This window comes from Lissotriton vulgaris, chromosome 7 (genome assembly GCF_964263255.1).
Source record: "Lissotriton vulgaris chromosome 7, aLisVul1.2, whole genome shotgun sequence".
Taxonomy (NCBI): domain Eukaryota; kingdom Metazoa; phylum Chordata; class Amphibia; order Caudata; family Salamandridae; genus Lissotriton; species Lissotriton vulgaris.
Genome location: NC_141695.1, coordinates 1,677,257,411 through 1,677,275,537, shown reverse-complemented (window position 1 = coordinate 1,677,275,537; position 18,127 = coordinate 1,677,257,411). Strand labels below are relative to the sequence as shown.

Sequence of the window (18,127 nt, the reverse complement as noted above, 5' to 3'; positions counted from 1 at the left end):
TATGTTCCATTTTACAGTTTAATAGGTTTGTTAGCATATTGCCATCTCACTGTCAGATGCTATAATTGTCATGGATACCATGTAATGCACGGACAGTGACACTGTTGTATTGTTTTATTAGTAAACCTAAAAAAAGAACATCTTATAAGAACTCAGGATAGCGCAAACGTCTCGCTCCCAAAGAGGTATCAATGCGCTCCACAGAACCAAGATAGGCTGACCCATTAACTGAGTCAAATCTTCAAAAGGTTTGAAACGTACCAAAATCGGAACAAGCACGAATGTGGTGAGTGGGGGAAGGCAAGGTAGGAGAGTGATCGATCAGAATACAGTTACAGCAGGAACTTGAATCTTCATTCTGAGATTTCTGCTAGGGTAATACTGACAAAGCTTTGATCGCAGGTATGTCGGCCCCTTGCCTGCTAAAGATTTGTAAACAAGACAGAGAAACCTATGCAGGGAACGCTTCCTGATCTGTTGGCAGTGAAGAGTTTTTAAGGTGGGGGCTAAATGGGAGCCCAGAGGGAGCTTATAAACCAGAGGCACTGCAGTGTTTTGAACTACCTATAGTTTGGAAAGAAGACTTTCGATAGCCGCTACCAACAATGCATTGCCATAGTCCAGACCACTCCTAATGAGGGCTTGAATCAAAGTTCTCCTAGATCTCGGCGGGAGCCACTGGAACACTTTTTTGAGCATGTGCATGGTGCTAAAGCAAATGCCACAGTCCTAACCTGTACTTTTATGGACTGAGTCTCATCGACCAGAAAACAAAGGTTTTTGACCCCTCTCCTTGGGAAAGGAGCTGGTCCCAGTTCAGAAGGCCACCAGTCTTCGGACCAGGAGGCCTCTACCTTGTCAAATAGCAGAATCTATGTCTTGTCTCCATTTAGTCTCAGAGTTGAGTCATCCAAGTGGCTATATTTCTCATGCAGTCAAGAAATCTGATTTTAGCGTTCTCCAGATCTTTCCTAAACGAGAAAATTAAATGGGTATTTTCTGCATAAGCTACAATGTCAAAGCCACAGGATTTAACCACTACGCAAAGGAGGCCTCAGATGTTAAAGAGTGGGGCTCAGAGAGGAGCCCTGAGGGACACCCTTGTCCATGTGCATGGTTCGAGATTTAAAGGGTTAAGTGAAATCGCCTGTGTCTTATTTTCCAAAAAGCCTTTGAACCAGCCCGAGGCCTTTTCCTAAATATCTATCTCATCATGTCTTCGAATCAGGGTGGAATAGACCGTATCAAAGGCAGCTGACCAGTCTAGTAAAACCAGAATAGCCGGAGTGCCAGCATCCAATAAAAGTCTGATGGAATCAACTACTGCCACCAAGAAGGCCTCTGTACTGCTGAAAGCTTTAAAGACAGATTGAGTAGGGTCCAAAAAGTGTTGGTCCTCCAGATAAGAAAAAGTTGTTAGTTAAAAAGTCCCTACAAAATCTTACCCCAAAAGGGAAAGCGCGAAATGGCCCGATAGTTGGGGTCGGCATTGGCCTTATTTAAAATAGGCTTTCCAGACCAACAGCAGTTTAGCTGAGTTCAATGATAAATTGAATGAAAACGTGATGGAAGGCGTTAATAAGGCTGACAAAGTTACTACAATGTGAGAAGGGCGGGGGACCGAGGGGATCTAAATTTGTCTTTGTCTAGCATATCCTGCACTTGCTCTTGGGAGATGACCGCAAACTTCTCCAGCAGTGCAGGGAATTTGAAGGTGGAAAATTATAGTTGGACGAGTCGGCAGGTTCCACTAATAAGATGGGAAAATTCTGATATATTTTAATGAGTTTCCCCTTGAAGTGGTCAGCAAGCGAGCCACACGATTCTTGTGGAGCAGGAGTAGTTGATATGCTGGCCAAAGAAGGCTCGGTGAAATCATTAAGCACCTTAAAGTTATTTGGCATAATTGTCAGCCTCTGTTAGACTTCGTACTATTAGCAGGATGTGTGCTTCTCTAATCTTCCTATGATCAACTGCAAGGGCTAATTTATATGCATGTTATCACAGGGGGATTTAGTCATACACTATCTCCTTTACAGTTTTCTATTGGTGGTTTTCTCTTCTAACTTCTCCGAAAACCAAGTGTGTGGTGCCTAGTGGGCTTGGAAGGTGCCTTTTTAGAGGGTGAGGCAAGAGAACTGGGAATTAAGGAAAAAACTGCACCACTATTGAAATACCATCTATTGTGTCGGAATAGAAGGTGCTATGCCCAGACACGTGATTCCCACACGGGCCTTAAGGGAGATAGGAAGCCTACCACCCAGGAAAGCTAATTTTGATAGTTGGACAGCACCCTTCAAAAGTTATACATTGTTGCAGAACAATTGTTAAAAACCTATAAATGAACAGAGTTATTGGTTTTCCCAGCTATTCAGATAAGACACACAAAAGCAGTGACTTGGATTTTCTTTCTTTTATTCAATTTTTATTCTTTATTTTCTTTTCTGATAGTTGCGGATAGCAATTGTTCTGCAATAATGTATAACTTTTGAAGGGTGCTGTCCAACGATCAAAATTAGCCTTTTTAGAGGGTGGGTCAACTACATCAAAGATGTGTAGGAGGGAGTTGCGGTACTCTATTAAGGTGGAGTTTGTCATCCCTCTTTGATTCTCCTAGAAAGAAGGCTGTTTTAAAAGTGAAAGGGTTACTCTTGTCCAGTGTCTTTGTTCTTCTGACCACCCTCTTATACTCTTGGTACCCAGCATACCTTGGGAGTTGAAAGGTAATAGAATAGTGATCAGTCAAGACTAGACACTGAGCAGTATAGTTTGCTGAGAGTTCTTAAACAGTAGATCTAGAGTGTGTCCATCTATATATGTGGCAAGGAGCAGCAAATATATATAAATCTATATTAACATAGGGAAGTGTATATTTCAATTCTTCTATCGTAATTCAACAAAATCACATACCACAGGCACATTTTTAAATATATTTTAGATCTCATTATTTGTTTTCGTTGTACTGATTCTTAGTCATCAATATTTCAAAATTCTTTTTTCCATTTGATATAATCTTTTCGGACAAATAAACGTATATACAAAATACAATAAATACACGTCCCAAACAAAAGAATTCTTAAACTTGTCGAGTCCAATCAAGGTGCCCTATGATCAGGGCCCTGTACAAAAACGGTCCAAACTGACCCGGGGATCTCACTTCATTACATCCTTGTCATTTCCCAAGTACTGATCACGTGGGATGCCGACAAGTTTACTCACCCTTGTCCTGAGGAGGCCAAGAAGGATTGCAAGGCCGAAACAGGCACGCGTCGACCGTCTTTTTGACAAAGAGGAGTCTGAACACAATTGATATGACTCTGTAGTGAGTGAATGCACATTTTCGATTTACGATCTGTAGAGAGGTAATTTCCCTGTGTGAAGATTTGACTACCTCATAGTGGATCTCCTTTATTTAAGAGGCGACAATTGCTTTTTCTATCTAAGGAGTAGAAGGAATTTAAGATTTTTTTGTTTGTGATGTGTATTTATTGTATTTTGTATACATGTTTGTTTGTCCGAAAAGATGATATCAAATGGAAAAAGAATTATGAAATATTGATGACGTAGAATCAGTACAGCGAAAACAAACAATGATAACTAAAATATTTGATTAAAAAATGTGCCTGTGGTATGTGATTTTGTTGAATTGGGATAGAAGAATTGACAACAGGACTTTGTACTGTTAATAAGGAAATATACAGTTCCCTATGTTTAAATGGATTGATATATGTTTGTTCTTCCTTGCCAATTGTTCTCTATTTACCTTTGTGTAGTACCTCGCCCAGGTAGAGGAGGGTAATTTGGGTGAACCCTGTCAATTTTAGATACATCTATATATGTGGGGCCAATGATCTTCTGCTGGAACCCTAACATTCCGAGATCAGTACACAGTTAAATTACATCTGTATCTGAGGCATCTTTACTGTGTTAGTTAAAATCGCCCACCAAAAGAAGTTTGCCAAAGTGAGCGCTTGAGGCATAAGGCGTTCCAACCAACATATGGCTGAAGTTTTTCTTGAAGCCTGGAGAATGGTAAACTAACGCAATCTTCCAGTAATCGCGGGTGGGAGTCAACATCATAAAGACACACTTCTCTCACCACTCTGAAAGAAAGGTGTTAATAATCACAGCCTTCAGGAAATCCAAAAAGGCGATAGCCATTCTGCCTCCCACTGTGGATTCTCTGTCAAATCTAACAACCATATATTCTTGAAGAAATGCCGTGGGGATACAGGAAAGGGATAAAGGTGGAGCCATGTTTCAGTGATAAAACTGTGTTGAGGAGTAGATAAAAGATCCCAGAGTTCAGTTGCATGTTTAGTAATAGACCTGGCGTTACAAAAGTGTCCCAGATTCACTGAAGAATAAGGGCGGGGGGTCTCTAGGGTCAGGAAGAATATTCTTCTCTCCTAGTGATCTTAGATGTAGAATTGTGCCCTACCCCTGCTTGCCGTCTCCACGAGGTAACTTGCAGTGCAAGAAAACCCACAATGCAAGAAGGCACTGTATGGCATCGACCTCTTGGTTGCCCGTCAAGTCCCTGATCTTTTTTAGTTCCTCAGTTAAGTAGCAAAATCTAGATTCATAACTAACCTCCATGACAAAAGATGCAAGGGTCCTTGCAACGTTCGGGCGCAGTCAGACTTGCTCTAGGCGCTCCTTAGTCACACCAGCGCGGCACCCACGCTAGTATAAGCGGCCGATTTATAATGGATGGGAAGAACTCTAAACTTCTAACTGCCCACAGATGATGGTCCTAGCAGTCCAGCCATTAAGTAAAGAGTGTGTAGCCTCTAGCTCTCTCTGCACAAATGACATCAACTGGGGCGGACCAGAGCAGTTTTGCCAAAGATCGCAAGCAATAGGGATCCCGAATCCCAGCAAAGAAAGGTCCCTCCTCCCCCTATTAGAAGGACCAAAGTATGGCAAATGTGCAAAATGAACTAAAACACAACAATACAATGAGCACAAAGTAAAAGATCACTCTGAGTGCTTATTCTTTATTGAAATTCTAAAGCGTCGTCATTTTAAAGTGTGAAGTGCTAGTAATCTGTGGTGTCTCGTGCTGTGGCAGGTGGTACCCAACACCAAAAATCAGCAAATGGGCTCCAGTTTGGTTGTACGTTGGGGGTTTGGTTTAATAACCCTGATGGGTGTTTCACTTGTGGGATGGCAGAGTAGCATTGATACATGGACAATGATGCATTTAAAACTGTGTAAATGGGAGTACCTTGTTTTTCCAGGCGACAGACCTGCATGACAGACACTGCACGCGTACAATTGATCCGTCGAATGTTGGTAACTTCAGGGGTAGTGTGCAAGTTGAATGTTGGTGTGTAATTGAAGGTGTGATGGGCACATTTCCAAGCAAAGAGAAATAATTAAGAATTAGTGGTCCTGTAGCTCAATCCGTTTAGGCTCAATGCGATGGTGCTCCTCAATGCCTCTTTTCTTTCCATGCAGCCGCAAGGAGCTTGCTGTGGAACGCCTGAGGCGGGCCTCGGACCTTGCCAAGTGTATAGCTGTGGGAACAGATCCTCCGGGGACAGGTAAAGTAACATTTTTAATTAAGGTTGGGTGTGCTTACGTTCCTTTTTTTCAGAAACAAGACTTTAAAAAACATTTAACTATGAAGCCAGGAGGCACAGGCACCAGTGCATACTGGATATCCTAGATGCAACATCCAGAGGTTACTTACTTTGGCTAGTGTGTACTTGACCAATACCTTATAGGACAGAACGTTTTCCCCATTTTCACTGCTGGGATTCTAATGTTCCGCAAGATGAGATCAGAACATAGTTTGGGGGTATGAGCACTGTAAAATGAATTTCTCTGAGGAACTCCATGTAGCAATATTAATGTCCTACCTGAGCCATAGCCCACAGTGAAGAAGGCTGCTTTTTTTCAAATTGGAGAGAGCCACCCTAGGAATAGACTAGGTGGGCCAGGCCACGTGGCTGAGGATGTCTGCATAGCATGACCCTCATGTCTTTGCACACATAAGGGATCTGCAATTCGGTCTGCCAAGTTTAAAAGGTTCTCAACAAGCAAATAAGATTGACATTTGACTAGAGCCCCAAAATTGCTACAGCCTAACAACTTCTCTGAATTATGTAAATGTCCAGTCCAAAAAACAGATCAAGTGATCTTCCCTCCCGGAAGGCAGATACTGCCACCAACTAAACGCTGTTATGCCCTCACTAACCCGTGGTCTATTAGGTTATTTGGTACTGGCATTGGTTAGGTTATTTAGTACTGTCATTGGTTCACTGCATTCAAATGCAATTTAGCCTCTGAATTCTAAAGCCAGTGGAAATTTCCAAAACTAATACTCAAACTCCAAGCACATCTGCCTGTCAACTCGAGGACCCATTTTAATAAGTTTGGTTGGCCTTTTGGGACCTAATGTCTGAGATTTGGCAACTTTTTTTTCCTCCTTCCTTGCAGAAAATTCCATATCCAACCTATAAAAACACAACCTCCCCACCTCCTCCCATTTCAGTTACTGTCTCAGGCCAGTCAAGGATGCCTGCTCCCAAAGTGCTTCCAGTATGCTGGTGCCTAATACACTTTGTCTAACAAACCTCTTGGTTCATAACTGCTAAAATTGCAGATACCTCACACCGGAGAACCCACAGCAGGAAGTGCCCTACAGGATCTCCAAATTTGGATTGGTGTACGTTTAGAGCGGTTAGAAGCTCAACTATACTCCTCGTTCTAACGGCTTACCCTTTTGACTAGGTACTTACTAAACCAATACCACATTCATACATGTAAATGTAAATGTAAATGTGCTGGACTTGTAAAGCGCACAGCTGCCCGTAAGCGTCCCGGCGCTTGCTTAGGGAACCCGTCCTGGTATTCCCCTGTAAGAAACCACGGCAGGGTGTCCACAAGGTGAAAGCCAGGCATCCCGCCGCGAGGGGCCATAGTGGAGATTAAGCAAGCTATTGCCCAGAGTCGCAGAGTGTGACCCCGTGAGTTGAGTAGGCACCAGAGCGAGAATTGTCGAGTCTGTGGAATTTTGAGCCCGAGACCCGCCGAGGCGGGGAATCGAACCCTGGTCCACGGTCGATCTCAGCTTCCGGGTCTGCCGCCTCTAACCACTGAGCCACGCTTCTCCACTACATGTATGAAAGAGTGGAAAACACAACTATTTAAAGAATACTACAGTATATCGCAGTAATGGTCCACTTCTCTCAGTCCCATCTATTCTTTTAGTCTCTTGTGAACTGTACCTTTGCCTTTAACTACGAATGGATGAAATAAAAATGTGATGGGAGATTGCTTGAAATGATCTCGGACACTGGTAATTACTCTGGGCGCATTCCACTGAATCGTTTTCTGCCCACAATGCTACTCTAGACTATGGGACCAGCCATTAGCAAATCCTCCTTGGTCCTGCTTGAATAGGAAGAGTCCAACCTGAACTGACCTTCTGGGTCCACTCTGGATGGCAATACAGGCATACCAAGTCTGGTTTGGGCCCAGTTTTGTCTCATTAATGAGGTATAGATTGATCCTGTAGCACAGTTAGCAGGGGATCCACTTCTGGGTATACTCCTAGCTCTTAGGGGGATACACTAAGAAAATAAACTGGTTATGGGTGGAATGCTTAACACCATCAATGCTAGTGTTATTTTCCTCCTGTGCTGATCTTTGATAATTCCCATTGTTCATGACGAGCTCAGCTCGTCATGAGTGTATGGAGGTGTACATCATGACGAGCTGAGCTCGTCATGAGCATCGAAGGAGTTAAATTAAAACAGATAATTACTTTAAACGTCATCAGTGATTTGTAGCCTGATATCTGTGAAACAGTGAGTTTGAGACTTGTGTCTTGGTAAATCATTCTCTTTTGGGTCTAGGTTGTGCTATTCAAATCATACATGCATAAATCAATATCCATGATGAAAAATGTTTCGTTTACCAGAGGTTCGGGTCTCATTTTAGTACTAGTTCTCTTTCTTTTATTTTCTCAATGAGCACTGGTTGAGATTCAAGGTTATGTACCTCTCAGCCCCATTTTGTTGATGCATGCCTTCCTGTTATTTAATATGTTGGTGTGTGCTCTGGGTGACTTCGGCTACTCTGCTAGACCTATCATCTGTCAAATTAGTTTTGACAAAATGTAATGTGTGTTGCTACTGTGACACCTGTTTGACCCTGTTCACAGGAATAATGACCAACTCCAAAATCCTGCAGAGGGCCACCTTCAATACATTTGGTGATCGTCAGCATCTTAATGCAAGTCAGAACATGGCGATTGCAAGAGCTCTGAGAAACCCTTTCACACTCATCCAGGGGCCTCCAGGTAAGGATGATTGTACTTGATAAGAATGTGCAAAGGGTATGGGAAGTACACCAGATTTGTACTTTGTACATATTGCCTTCTTGGGTATTTTTGCCAGAAATGCTTTACCTAGATAAGGTATGCGAGGAAAATAGTGACTTACCATTAAATGTACTTCTTCAGTGTTTGTATCTTTCATAGATTCATATGCTTGAATCATTCCTATTATCGAAGTTTGCTGTCCATGGTACTTTAAAACCGACTGCAGTATGAGAATATAAAGTGCATGGCAGGCTTTACACCAGTGTTACCTTAGTGGCATTATCATATCATTGGTAAAGATCCCTTCTCAAGCCACTGAAGTGAGAGTGAACTGCACCCTTCCCAGAAGTCGTATGACTTTGAATTCGCAGGTGTGGAAAGAGGATACAACTAGAGGTGAGACTTTGTTAGGGGGGAGGAGAGGTATGCATTCTTCTCTAATGTTGGCTCTTAAACAGAATTGCACTTTAATCAGGGTAACAAACAGTACCAAACTAGTCAGCCTTTCTCATTTGTAACCTAAGAAGAATCTTGCACATTTTCTGGCCACAAACCATCTCCAACCAGGCACTGCTCACCAGATGGAAGTAGGAGGGCATGGACGCTATTATGAGAAAAACATGGAGATGGATAGGACACACCATCAGAAGAGAACAAGACTCATCACAAGAACAGCTCTCCACTGGACCCCAGGAGGCAAATGGAAGAGAAGCAGGCCAAAAAACACCTGCTGGTGAACTGCAGAAACAGAAGTGAAGACCCTGAGCCACAGTTGGGACACAACAGAAACTTGCTCAAGACAGACAAAAGCGGAGGTCCTTTGTTGCTGCCCTACAGGCCAGTCCGCATCTAACGGGGCAGTAAGTAACCATTCATAAACCACGTCAGAATTTTAATTGACGGGCAGCTAGAGAAGATGGTCACCTTATGGAAAAAGAAATCTGAGAGCTGTTGCACCACCACTGTGCCTCCAGCTGCTACTGCCTCCAAGCAGTGTGTATTCAATGTATGTTGGTTCTTATGTCACCGCCCAACAAATAGGGCAAGACTTGCCGTAGTGGGCACCGGGCGTTTACCGTGGGAGCTTTTTTTGTACCGGTGGTGCCGATTTTGTTACTTGGGGCGGTTTGTGCAGTGCTGAAATAATGGACCCCTGCAACAAAAGCAGCAGCAGTGTTTCCCAACAGCCCCCCCTCCCACCCACTCGTCAGTACAGGTTTGCGTTACCAGTCCTACCCTGAACCTTGCTTAAAGGGCTGCTGAACCTGCCATGCTCGTAGTAGAATGCTCCGTAGCTGTTATAAGTGTTTGCCCTGCTTTCTTATGGAAGAATGCGATGCAATCCATCTCAAGATTCTTTGTTTGGCTATATGGTACCCCTTTCAAGGTCTGATGCCATAAATAGCTATGGGGTTAGGTGAAGTCTTTTGTTCTGTCTATTCAGCCTGAGTAGAGCCTCATACGTCTGAATGCAGGCTCATTGAGATAAAGGTGCTTGCCACTTTTGAGATGAAATGTGGTTTCCTGTATAATGTCACTTTGTCTTTGGTGAATTGGAAAAACAGCCTTTTCACCTGAAGTGGATGAATTTTGCTAACCTACCTCCTTGATGTCTGTACAAATAGTAATACTATCTTCTGTGAGAGACATTTGAAACTTGACCCAAGCTTTGGCTCAAATGGCATCCTCCTTATTGCGACCAGTCTATTTTAGGGGCTCATCTTGTTGTGGGACACTGTCGTGGGAATGTCCTGAAGAGATCCTTGACAAATTCAAATTCAAAAAGAACTTTATTCGGTTTTCGTGATGAAAGCCATAAAAGTACAAATATACACAGTAAAAAGACTATTAATAACGTTAAGTTCATAGTATGTTAAAAATTAATCTCTCTCAGAGAGGACTATACATTCACTAAGGTCCGTATTTAAGGCAGCTCTGTGATTTTCATAAGTTCATGCGATGCCTGAGACACAATTTTAGATAGTGTGCGACAGATTTCGATACTAAGCTATTTTCCAGAAACTGCAGCGCCAGGTACGCTGGGCGGCATCTACGGATCTTCATTACTTTTAAAATTGGTAAGATCTACCTTTTTGCGAAGTGGCATATAAAACTTACAAAAGAAAAGAACATGAATTGTGGACTGAGGGGAAATAAAGTCACAGGGGCACAGTATCGTGCTATGTGTCCAAACGTTCTGTGAAGGAAATGAAACCATGATGTGAAAAAGATTGAACCTGAAGCGAGTGAGAAGAAGTTTTTCAAATTGCGTCAGGTCGTGCTGCAGATACGGTTGGATGGATGGAGTCAGTTGTATCATAAGGCAGTGTTGGACTGATGTCTTTCCTATTTCGGTCATCAATCGTAGTTGAGTTAGATGGGACAGGCATAGCTTTTTTAGATCTTTCTTTGCTATGTCTGTTACTGACTGTGGTTCATCGAAGAACCTCGAGAGACCAATATCTGCGAGGAAAGATTTTACATAACATAGCCACTTTATCTTTTTCATACAGTCTAGTTTCGTACAGTCCTCAATGATTGCTCTTGTGAGCTGACATTCGTCTGTTGCCCATATTCTGCGCCACAGCATGATGGGCTGAATCTTGATGAGATCTGAAACATGATCCACTCCAAGTTCTAAGTGACAGCCAAAGGTAGTTGTGGTTTTTGGGACTGCTAGTAGGAATTTTAGGAAAGAATTTTCAACTTTCTGGATTTGTTCGACATTTGTTATTCCCCAGACTCCTGCTCCGAAGATGGCCGTGCTGATGCATTTTGCGTTGTAAACTTTTATCATCTCAGCCAGAGGTCTTTTTCCTAGACGGAGGGAGAAAGCTTTTAGAGCGCCCACAGTTCTTATGAGTGACAGCTTACGCGAAGTGATTGCTTCTTTCCAGTTAAACTCTTCGTCAATGGTGATGCCGAGGTATGAGTAAGTTTTAGTTCTTTCAAGGGGTAGTTTGTCTACGAAAATTGACTTTGCTTTTTTCCCCTTAATACCGGCGTGCATCACAAAGGTTTTTTTTATGTTGACTTTTAAGTTGAGACTTGTCATGAATGTGCAGTAGTTATTTAGGGCCTTTTGTAGCTGGATCGGGGTTCGTGCGAGGATCACCGCATCGTCAGCGTATAGCAATGCTGGGATCGGTCGCCGGCCCGCTTCTGGGAGATCTTTTACGCCCTGTAACATAGCAGCTTCGAGTCCATTTGTGTAGAGCGTAAATAAGAAGGGGGCCAGTACGCACCCTTGCCTGACCCCCTTCTGTATTGGGAAGCTATCTGTAAGTTGGCCTTCCAATCCATATCGTACCTTTCCCGTTGTGCCAGAGTAGAACTCGCGTAGGAAGTCTACGATTGCTGGCTCGATCCCCATTTGCAGCATTATTATCCAAAGTTTTTTGTGTTCTACACAGTCAAACGCTGCCGTAAGGTCAACGTAGACCATGTGTAAGGTTGATTTTTTTTGCTGTGGTGTATTTTCCAGCCAGTAGTGTTAAGTTCAAAACTTGGTCCACGGTGCTCAGTCCAGCCCGGAACCCGTATTGGAGATCTGATAGTACCCCATGTTCTTTGGACCACTCCTGGAGACGGTCTAGAAGTATCCTCCCTGCCATCTTTCCGACCGAATCCAGGAGGGAGATGGGACGGTAACAGGAGGGACTGTCTGTTGCCTTTCTTGAATATGGGGACTAGGATCGATGTTGACCAGGAGTTGGGGAGGTTGATTTCCTTAGCTGCATTCAGGACCTTGGTTAAAAGAGGGGACCAGAGATCGGGAAGGGATTTGTAGAGGTCCATAGGGACTGAGTCTGGTCCTGGCGCTTTGCAATTTTTTGCAGTCTTTACAGCTTTCATGGTTTCATTAATGGTGAAATGAATTTCTATTGGGTAATTCACCGGTGGGAGGAGGGGAGGTGTGGGAGCCAGGTCTCCGGGTTTGTCCACTCCAAATACCCCTGAGAAATGCTGCACCCAGTCCTCGGCGTTTATTGCAACATCTAGGGAGGGACCATCGTTATTTCCAGTTAAAAATGGGGTCTTGACAATTTTCCAAAAGGCTACATTGTCCTTTTGTGTGCTGCTATTTAGAAGTTGGGTCCAGAGGTTACATTGTAGCTCCTTTTTCCTTTGCTTGAGTGCAAACGTATATGATTTCCTTAATCTATCTCTTCTCTGTTTCGATCTTTCTTTGCTAGGGCTTTCTTTAAAGCTGAATAGGCTTTTGTGCACTGGGTGTTAAACCAACCTTTTCTTGGGGTGTTTTGTTTTCTAGATTTAGTTAGTTCATTGCCGATAGTTTTCACTATTTCATTATAGCCGGTCAGAATTTCCGATGCAGTTGCCAGAGGGTTTAGACAATTGTCAATGTGAGTCCTGCATTTTTTGATTATTCTTGCGCAGGTTGTTTCTTGGTCTAGGTTACCCCATTTAAGGGTGAAGCCGTTCAATCTGTTTAGTGTAAGGGTTTCTTGATGTAAAGGGCCCATATAGTCCTTGGCTTGGTTTTTTTGATGATCAGGCTCTAGGTAGATTAATCTGAGTGGATAGTGGTCACTGAGTGCATTATTGTCCACTTCAAAGTGCTTTATGCGTGTGGCATTGTTAATAGAAACTAGGATGTAGTCAATTAGTGTTTGGGCACCTCTTCCATGGAACGTTGGTGTGAATTGGATAGTTGGTGTCATTAACTCATTCGCAAACCCTATGTCTAACTCGGACATGATAGCCTGTATGTTGTTTCCTTCCTCTGTGTGAGAAAAATGAGTTATAGGGTTATCTTGATCGTCTATGATCCCACATGTAGGGGCGTTGCTTTTGCTACATATGTGGAGGTTGAAGTCTCCGCCCCAGATTAATGAGTGGGTGACTTTGACGTATTTGATTTTTAACTCCTTTGTTGCATCACTAATTTCACTTAGAGCTTTGGTTAATTCCGTCAGGCTCATGTTATTGTAAAAGTTTATTATTGTATAGATGGCTTGGTTAGATGCTTTTATGTTAATGATCTGATAGTTCTGGTGAAGTGCTATAGGTGTTGTTTCCTGACAGGCCCAAAGATTGGAAATGTATGTAATTAGGCCCCCTTTACTTCTCCCAGAGTGTGATTTTGTTGCATGGGAGAAGTATGTTCTAAATCCCACCAAGAGAATTGGATCGTTCACCCATGTCTCCTGAAGACAAATTAAGTCGTTTGTGTGAACCAGATCTAAAAAGGTTTTTTCAAGATGCTTAGTTGCTAGACCCGCCACGTTCCAGAATAGCATATTCCTTTCGACATCTGTGCTGGTGTTAGCAAATTGGGACGGCAGTTCAAGTAGTTCTGCTTCTACTATTGGGTTTGGAGGGTCTATGTTCAAAGCTACCTCGTCTAGTTTGTCTGAGGGAGGACGTAGCATGGACTGCGGTCTGGTGACAAATTTGCAGTGGTGAGAACGATCTTTGATCTGACTGCTTGCATTTTGAGTTGTGGTTTTTCGGGTATCGTCATGTTTTCTATCTTTTAGTAGACTTTGGACCTTGTCGGATATCTTGCTCTTTAGTTTGTTTGGTGAAGAAAGTAGTTGTACTGTAGGATTGAACAGAAAGCTCGATGTGTGAGGCTGTGATGATGGTCAGTCGACCATGTCTAGGCAGCTGTAGTGATTGAAGGTTGGGATTCCGGTCCAGGGTTCTCTGTACTGGTGTTGGTACGTCCTCCTGCCATAATTGTTCCAGTCACCGTTCTCTGTGGTCGTGTCCCCAGTCCTCCTGCGATTGGTGTCTTTGGTAGTTTCCCTGACCCCTGTCGCCCTGATTCCAGTTTCTTGGTCCTTGATCGGGTTGACTCCATGACCAATTTGATGGCCAGTTAGGGTCCTCGAAACGATGGGTTTGTCGAGGGTAGAAAAAGGATAAACGTTTAACGTTTATTCCTTCATTATTTTCTGGGCTGTCCCAGGAACAGATGTAGTCCACTGCTCGTGGGTTTTCAAAGTTTACTATTATACAATCACCGTGGATTGATTTAGGCTGGTGGCCTATCCAGGAGACCCTTCTCACCGTGGTAATTCTGGTGATGTTATTTGGGTGATTGGGCCTGTTGATGTTTAGCCAATAGCGTGCTTTATTTAGTAGGGACCAGGTAGGTTCATCTGTGTCTTTACTTAGTTCTGGGACCCCAGTTAATATAGCTACGAAAGGTGCTTCCGGTGGAAGATTTACTACTTTTGGCCATCTTTTATTCGTTCGCTCTGGTTTACTGGTTGTTCTCTGTGGTGGGTCTTGACGGGGAGTATTTAGCGCGGGTGGGATAGAAGGGGTTGTTGCTGGTAATGTTTTTGCAGGAATGGGGTTTGGAGGTGGTTGGTTTTGAGGACCAGTAATGATTTTTACATTATCCTGATTGGGCTTGGTTTTCGGAGGTAGAGTTTGATTAGTTAATTTTTTTTCTGATTCTCTTGTATTTGTTTTTTTGTTATTTGTAGTATTTGTGGTAGCCGAATTGTTCGCTACTTGCTTCTGGGTGTTGGTAGCATTAGTTTTACCGGAATTGGTGGTAGGGCCTAATGAAGCTAAAAAGTCTTTTTTCCTTGGGTTGGTGGTTGTTTTGGCGGTGGCAATTAGTATAGCCATTTGCTTTTCTATTATTTCAAGACTTTTTTTTGTATGGGATGTAGCTGGTGTTTTACTATTTCCGAGATTTCTTTTAATAGGGAGGATTCTACCTTTGAATTACTTGTGGTTCTCATCGAATATTGGGCCAACATTTCTTGTCGAGGTTGTTTTGAATTAGGTCTGTTCTGGTGATCTTCAACTAGGAGTACGTCGGATGTGATGTTGTTAGAGGATTCTGTATTAAGAATGTTCTGTTGGTTTTGATCCCTAGAAGGTGGTTCAGGATCAGAGTTTGTGGCGGTTGTACATGTTGGACTCTTAGGGCGTGATTCTGTTTGAGTCTGGTGTTTGGGAATAGCTCCTTCCCTAATGCCTCTAGAATCTGACTGCGTTAAATCATTTTGTGTTGGCTGCAATGTAGCAAAGATATCGGGGGTCTGTTCAAGGTCCTGAGAAGAGTGTGAATTAGACAATTGTGAGGCTACTGAAAGGTCGACTGTGTTTGGTAGTGCATGTATTTCAACATTTATCTCTGAAGTTGACTTATTTTGAAGTGCAGCATTTGGAGTTTGGGCCTGTGCCAGCACACCCATAGATGAACGTCGTGCTTGGTCTAGTTCATACGAAACACGGCGATCGATCATCAATACTGTTTGGTCTATTGTTTCGTTCACTTTGTGGAGAAATTGTTCAATGGGACCGACTGTAGTCGTCATATTTTTCTTTACGGTTTTGCTTCTAGAGCCTCTTGTTGACATTATAAATATTTTAACCAAGTGGGATGGAATAAATAGGCTTCAAAAACGTAATGTGTCGTGGATGGTGATTAAATGCTCTGTAGCTTGGTTTAGGACAGTAGCGCGTGAAGTTACCTTGGCTTGAATGTTAGGGGGGTGCGCCCGGCCCGGTCTCTGACGGGCTAGGACGGGCCCACCCTTGGCTAGCGTCCCGCGAGAGGGAGTAGTGACGCCCTTTATGCGCCTCCTGACGCGGCGTGCTGGGGGTGTGGCTGGAGACCTCGAGGGCTGCCGGGAGTTGTAGGCAACCCCTCGCCTCGCTCCGCTCGGCGGTCCCGCTGTGGATGTTGGTGACAGCAGGACGGCGGGAGGGAGACGGTGGGGGGGTCTCAACAGCCTGGAGCAGTTTTTGTAGAGGGGACCCTTCCCCTGTCAGCGCAAAACAACAATTCACTTTGGCAAGAAACGGGTATGGGCGAAGACAGCGTGTGACAAATTTTTCAGCAGTCCTGCTGGCCCCAAAGGATGGGTGGTTAGCAGGGAACAAAATCTTGATATGGCAGCAAAATGTATTTTAAACGACCATGACTGAACCTGGATTGTGCTAGCTCTTGCAAGCAAGGCAGTATTTGTGGATGGAAAAAGGGTGAAGACCTTTTAGATGAGCACCAGATGCAGAATCTCTTCTTTTCTGTATTGGGTGTGTCCTTTGTGAATTCTGCCGTCTGAATAAATATCTATTTGAGAAATCTTGTATTCAGGTGCCACTGATATCTGTCTGTGACCTCAAAAGCCAGCATACTTTCCATTTTAGCTGTACAATGACCTTTATGATCAGGGGAAGAAAAGTCAAAGCATACGCATATATCCCTTACCATCATATCGAAAACCAATTTTCCATTACAACCCTGTCTGTAAATGCCTGTGTGTAAAAGGCCTTTTTTTTATTTGATTCTTGAGCAGGTCTATGTAGTCTTCCCCATACATCAAAGACTTCCAGCAGTGTCTTTGGAAAATCTTGCATGATGTGACTGAGCGTATCTGCTTAGTCATAGTCTGTTCCTGGAAGTTGCTCTGCTCACAAGGATGTGTTGTGGTGTGTGGCCTCGTGCCATCACCGCTGGGCTTCCTTAGAAAACATATGTGACCTTGCTAATCCTTATAGAAAATGGGCATTGTGTTGCCTGTCCTAATGAGCCTCTTATGTGGGTTATAACAGACTGCAGACCTTACCTGATGGTTCTCCACGTCAGCACATTGATGTGCAGGTTAGTCACTTGTATGGACGTAGTCTCTTTGCATATCGCTCTAGAGGTGTGCCCCTTATCTGATCCCTGGATGCATCTGTGGTCATTGCAAAGCTGGTTTGCAGTTGGATTCCAGAAAGGGCCAACTCCTGTGTTCTTGGATCTCCTACAGGGCAGTATTATTCAGCTGGTTTTGCAGCTTGAGACCCGAGACTATTGTTGCCTAATTCTTCTAGTATTGGCCGCAGTCTCAGTCAGTAGAAGGGAATGAGATTTGGTTGTCTCCCTGATGCCACCAGAGCGACCCTTATGGACCGTGGCCCTGTTCAGAGCTGTGATGCTCTGGAACTAGGTTCTAGCTGTACAAATACCAACACATAAACATTACCTACGATCTTTTTCAGTAAGTGCACAGAGATTGCTGACACTCTGCGGCTTTGGCTTCTTATGCGGACAGACTTGCAATCTGAGGTATTCAGAACTGCGCTCAGGATTTGGTAGCATTGATTTCTCTATAAAAGTAATACCTATTTTGAATAGTGAAAGGCAAACTATTTTATGTAGGAGAGGAATTTGCTTTTGATTAGCTAGTTGTTGAGGTATAAGAGTACTAGATTGTCTAAATGTTAGAAATTTAGTTACAGGCGCCATGAAGGTTCCCCTAATTGACTTGGGCCAAAAGGAAGGCCCAAACACTGGCTAGGGCAACCTTCCACCTCGAATTGCAAGAATTGGCGATGCTTCAGGTGGAATGAGGATAAGGAAATAGGTATTTTGGCGATCTAAAGATGTCATGAATTCCCCTTCTACAAAGATCTGAAGCAAGTCATTTAACATCACCATGTGGATTGATTGCTTCTGCCAAAAGAAGTTTAGAGATGGGCATCCATTCTGAGTGTTTTGTTTTTCAGTGTTTTTGTTTTCTTTTTCCTTTTCCTACGCGATAAAGAATCTGGAACAGATTATTGCATTCTGTTGACTCTATTGAACTGACTTAATTGCCTCTGCCTGTGCAGATGAGATGCTTTCAGCTTTGATCAACAAAAGGCATTGGTGTTTGAGCCTTAGTAGTGACGTTTATGAAGGATGCTGAATGAATTTGAAAGGGAAACTTTATTTGGTCAGTTGTAGAAACCGTTGCGATTCACACCAACTCCTAATAGAAAGTTGACCTTCACCCTCAAAAAGGTGCTGCGGCTCCAGCGAGCAGAATG

General features: G+C 43.3%; 1 protein-coding gene across 2 annotated transcripts in view; it reads left to right on the top strand.

The window, feature by feature from the left end:
• HELZ2 (helicase with zinc finger 2) overlaps positions 1 to 18,127 on the top strand; it is a 163,974-nt gene that overhangs the window by 73,830 nt on the left and 72,017 nt on the right. For both annotated transcript variants that reach the window (XM_086932742.1, XM_086932741.1), the window contains exons 10-11: positions 5,464 to 5,549; positions 8,177 to 8,314. In XM_086932742.1, coding sequence (XP_086788868.1) covers positions 5,464 to 5,549; positions 8,177 to 8,314 — 224 coding nt within the window. The remainder of the gene's footprint in view (positions 1 to 5,463; positions 5,550 to 8,176; positions 8,315 to 18,127) is intronic.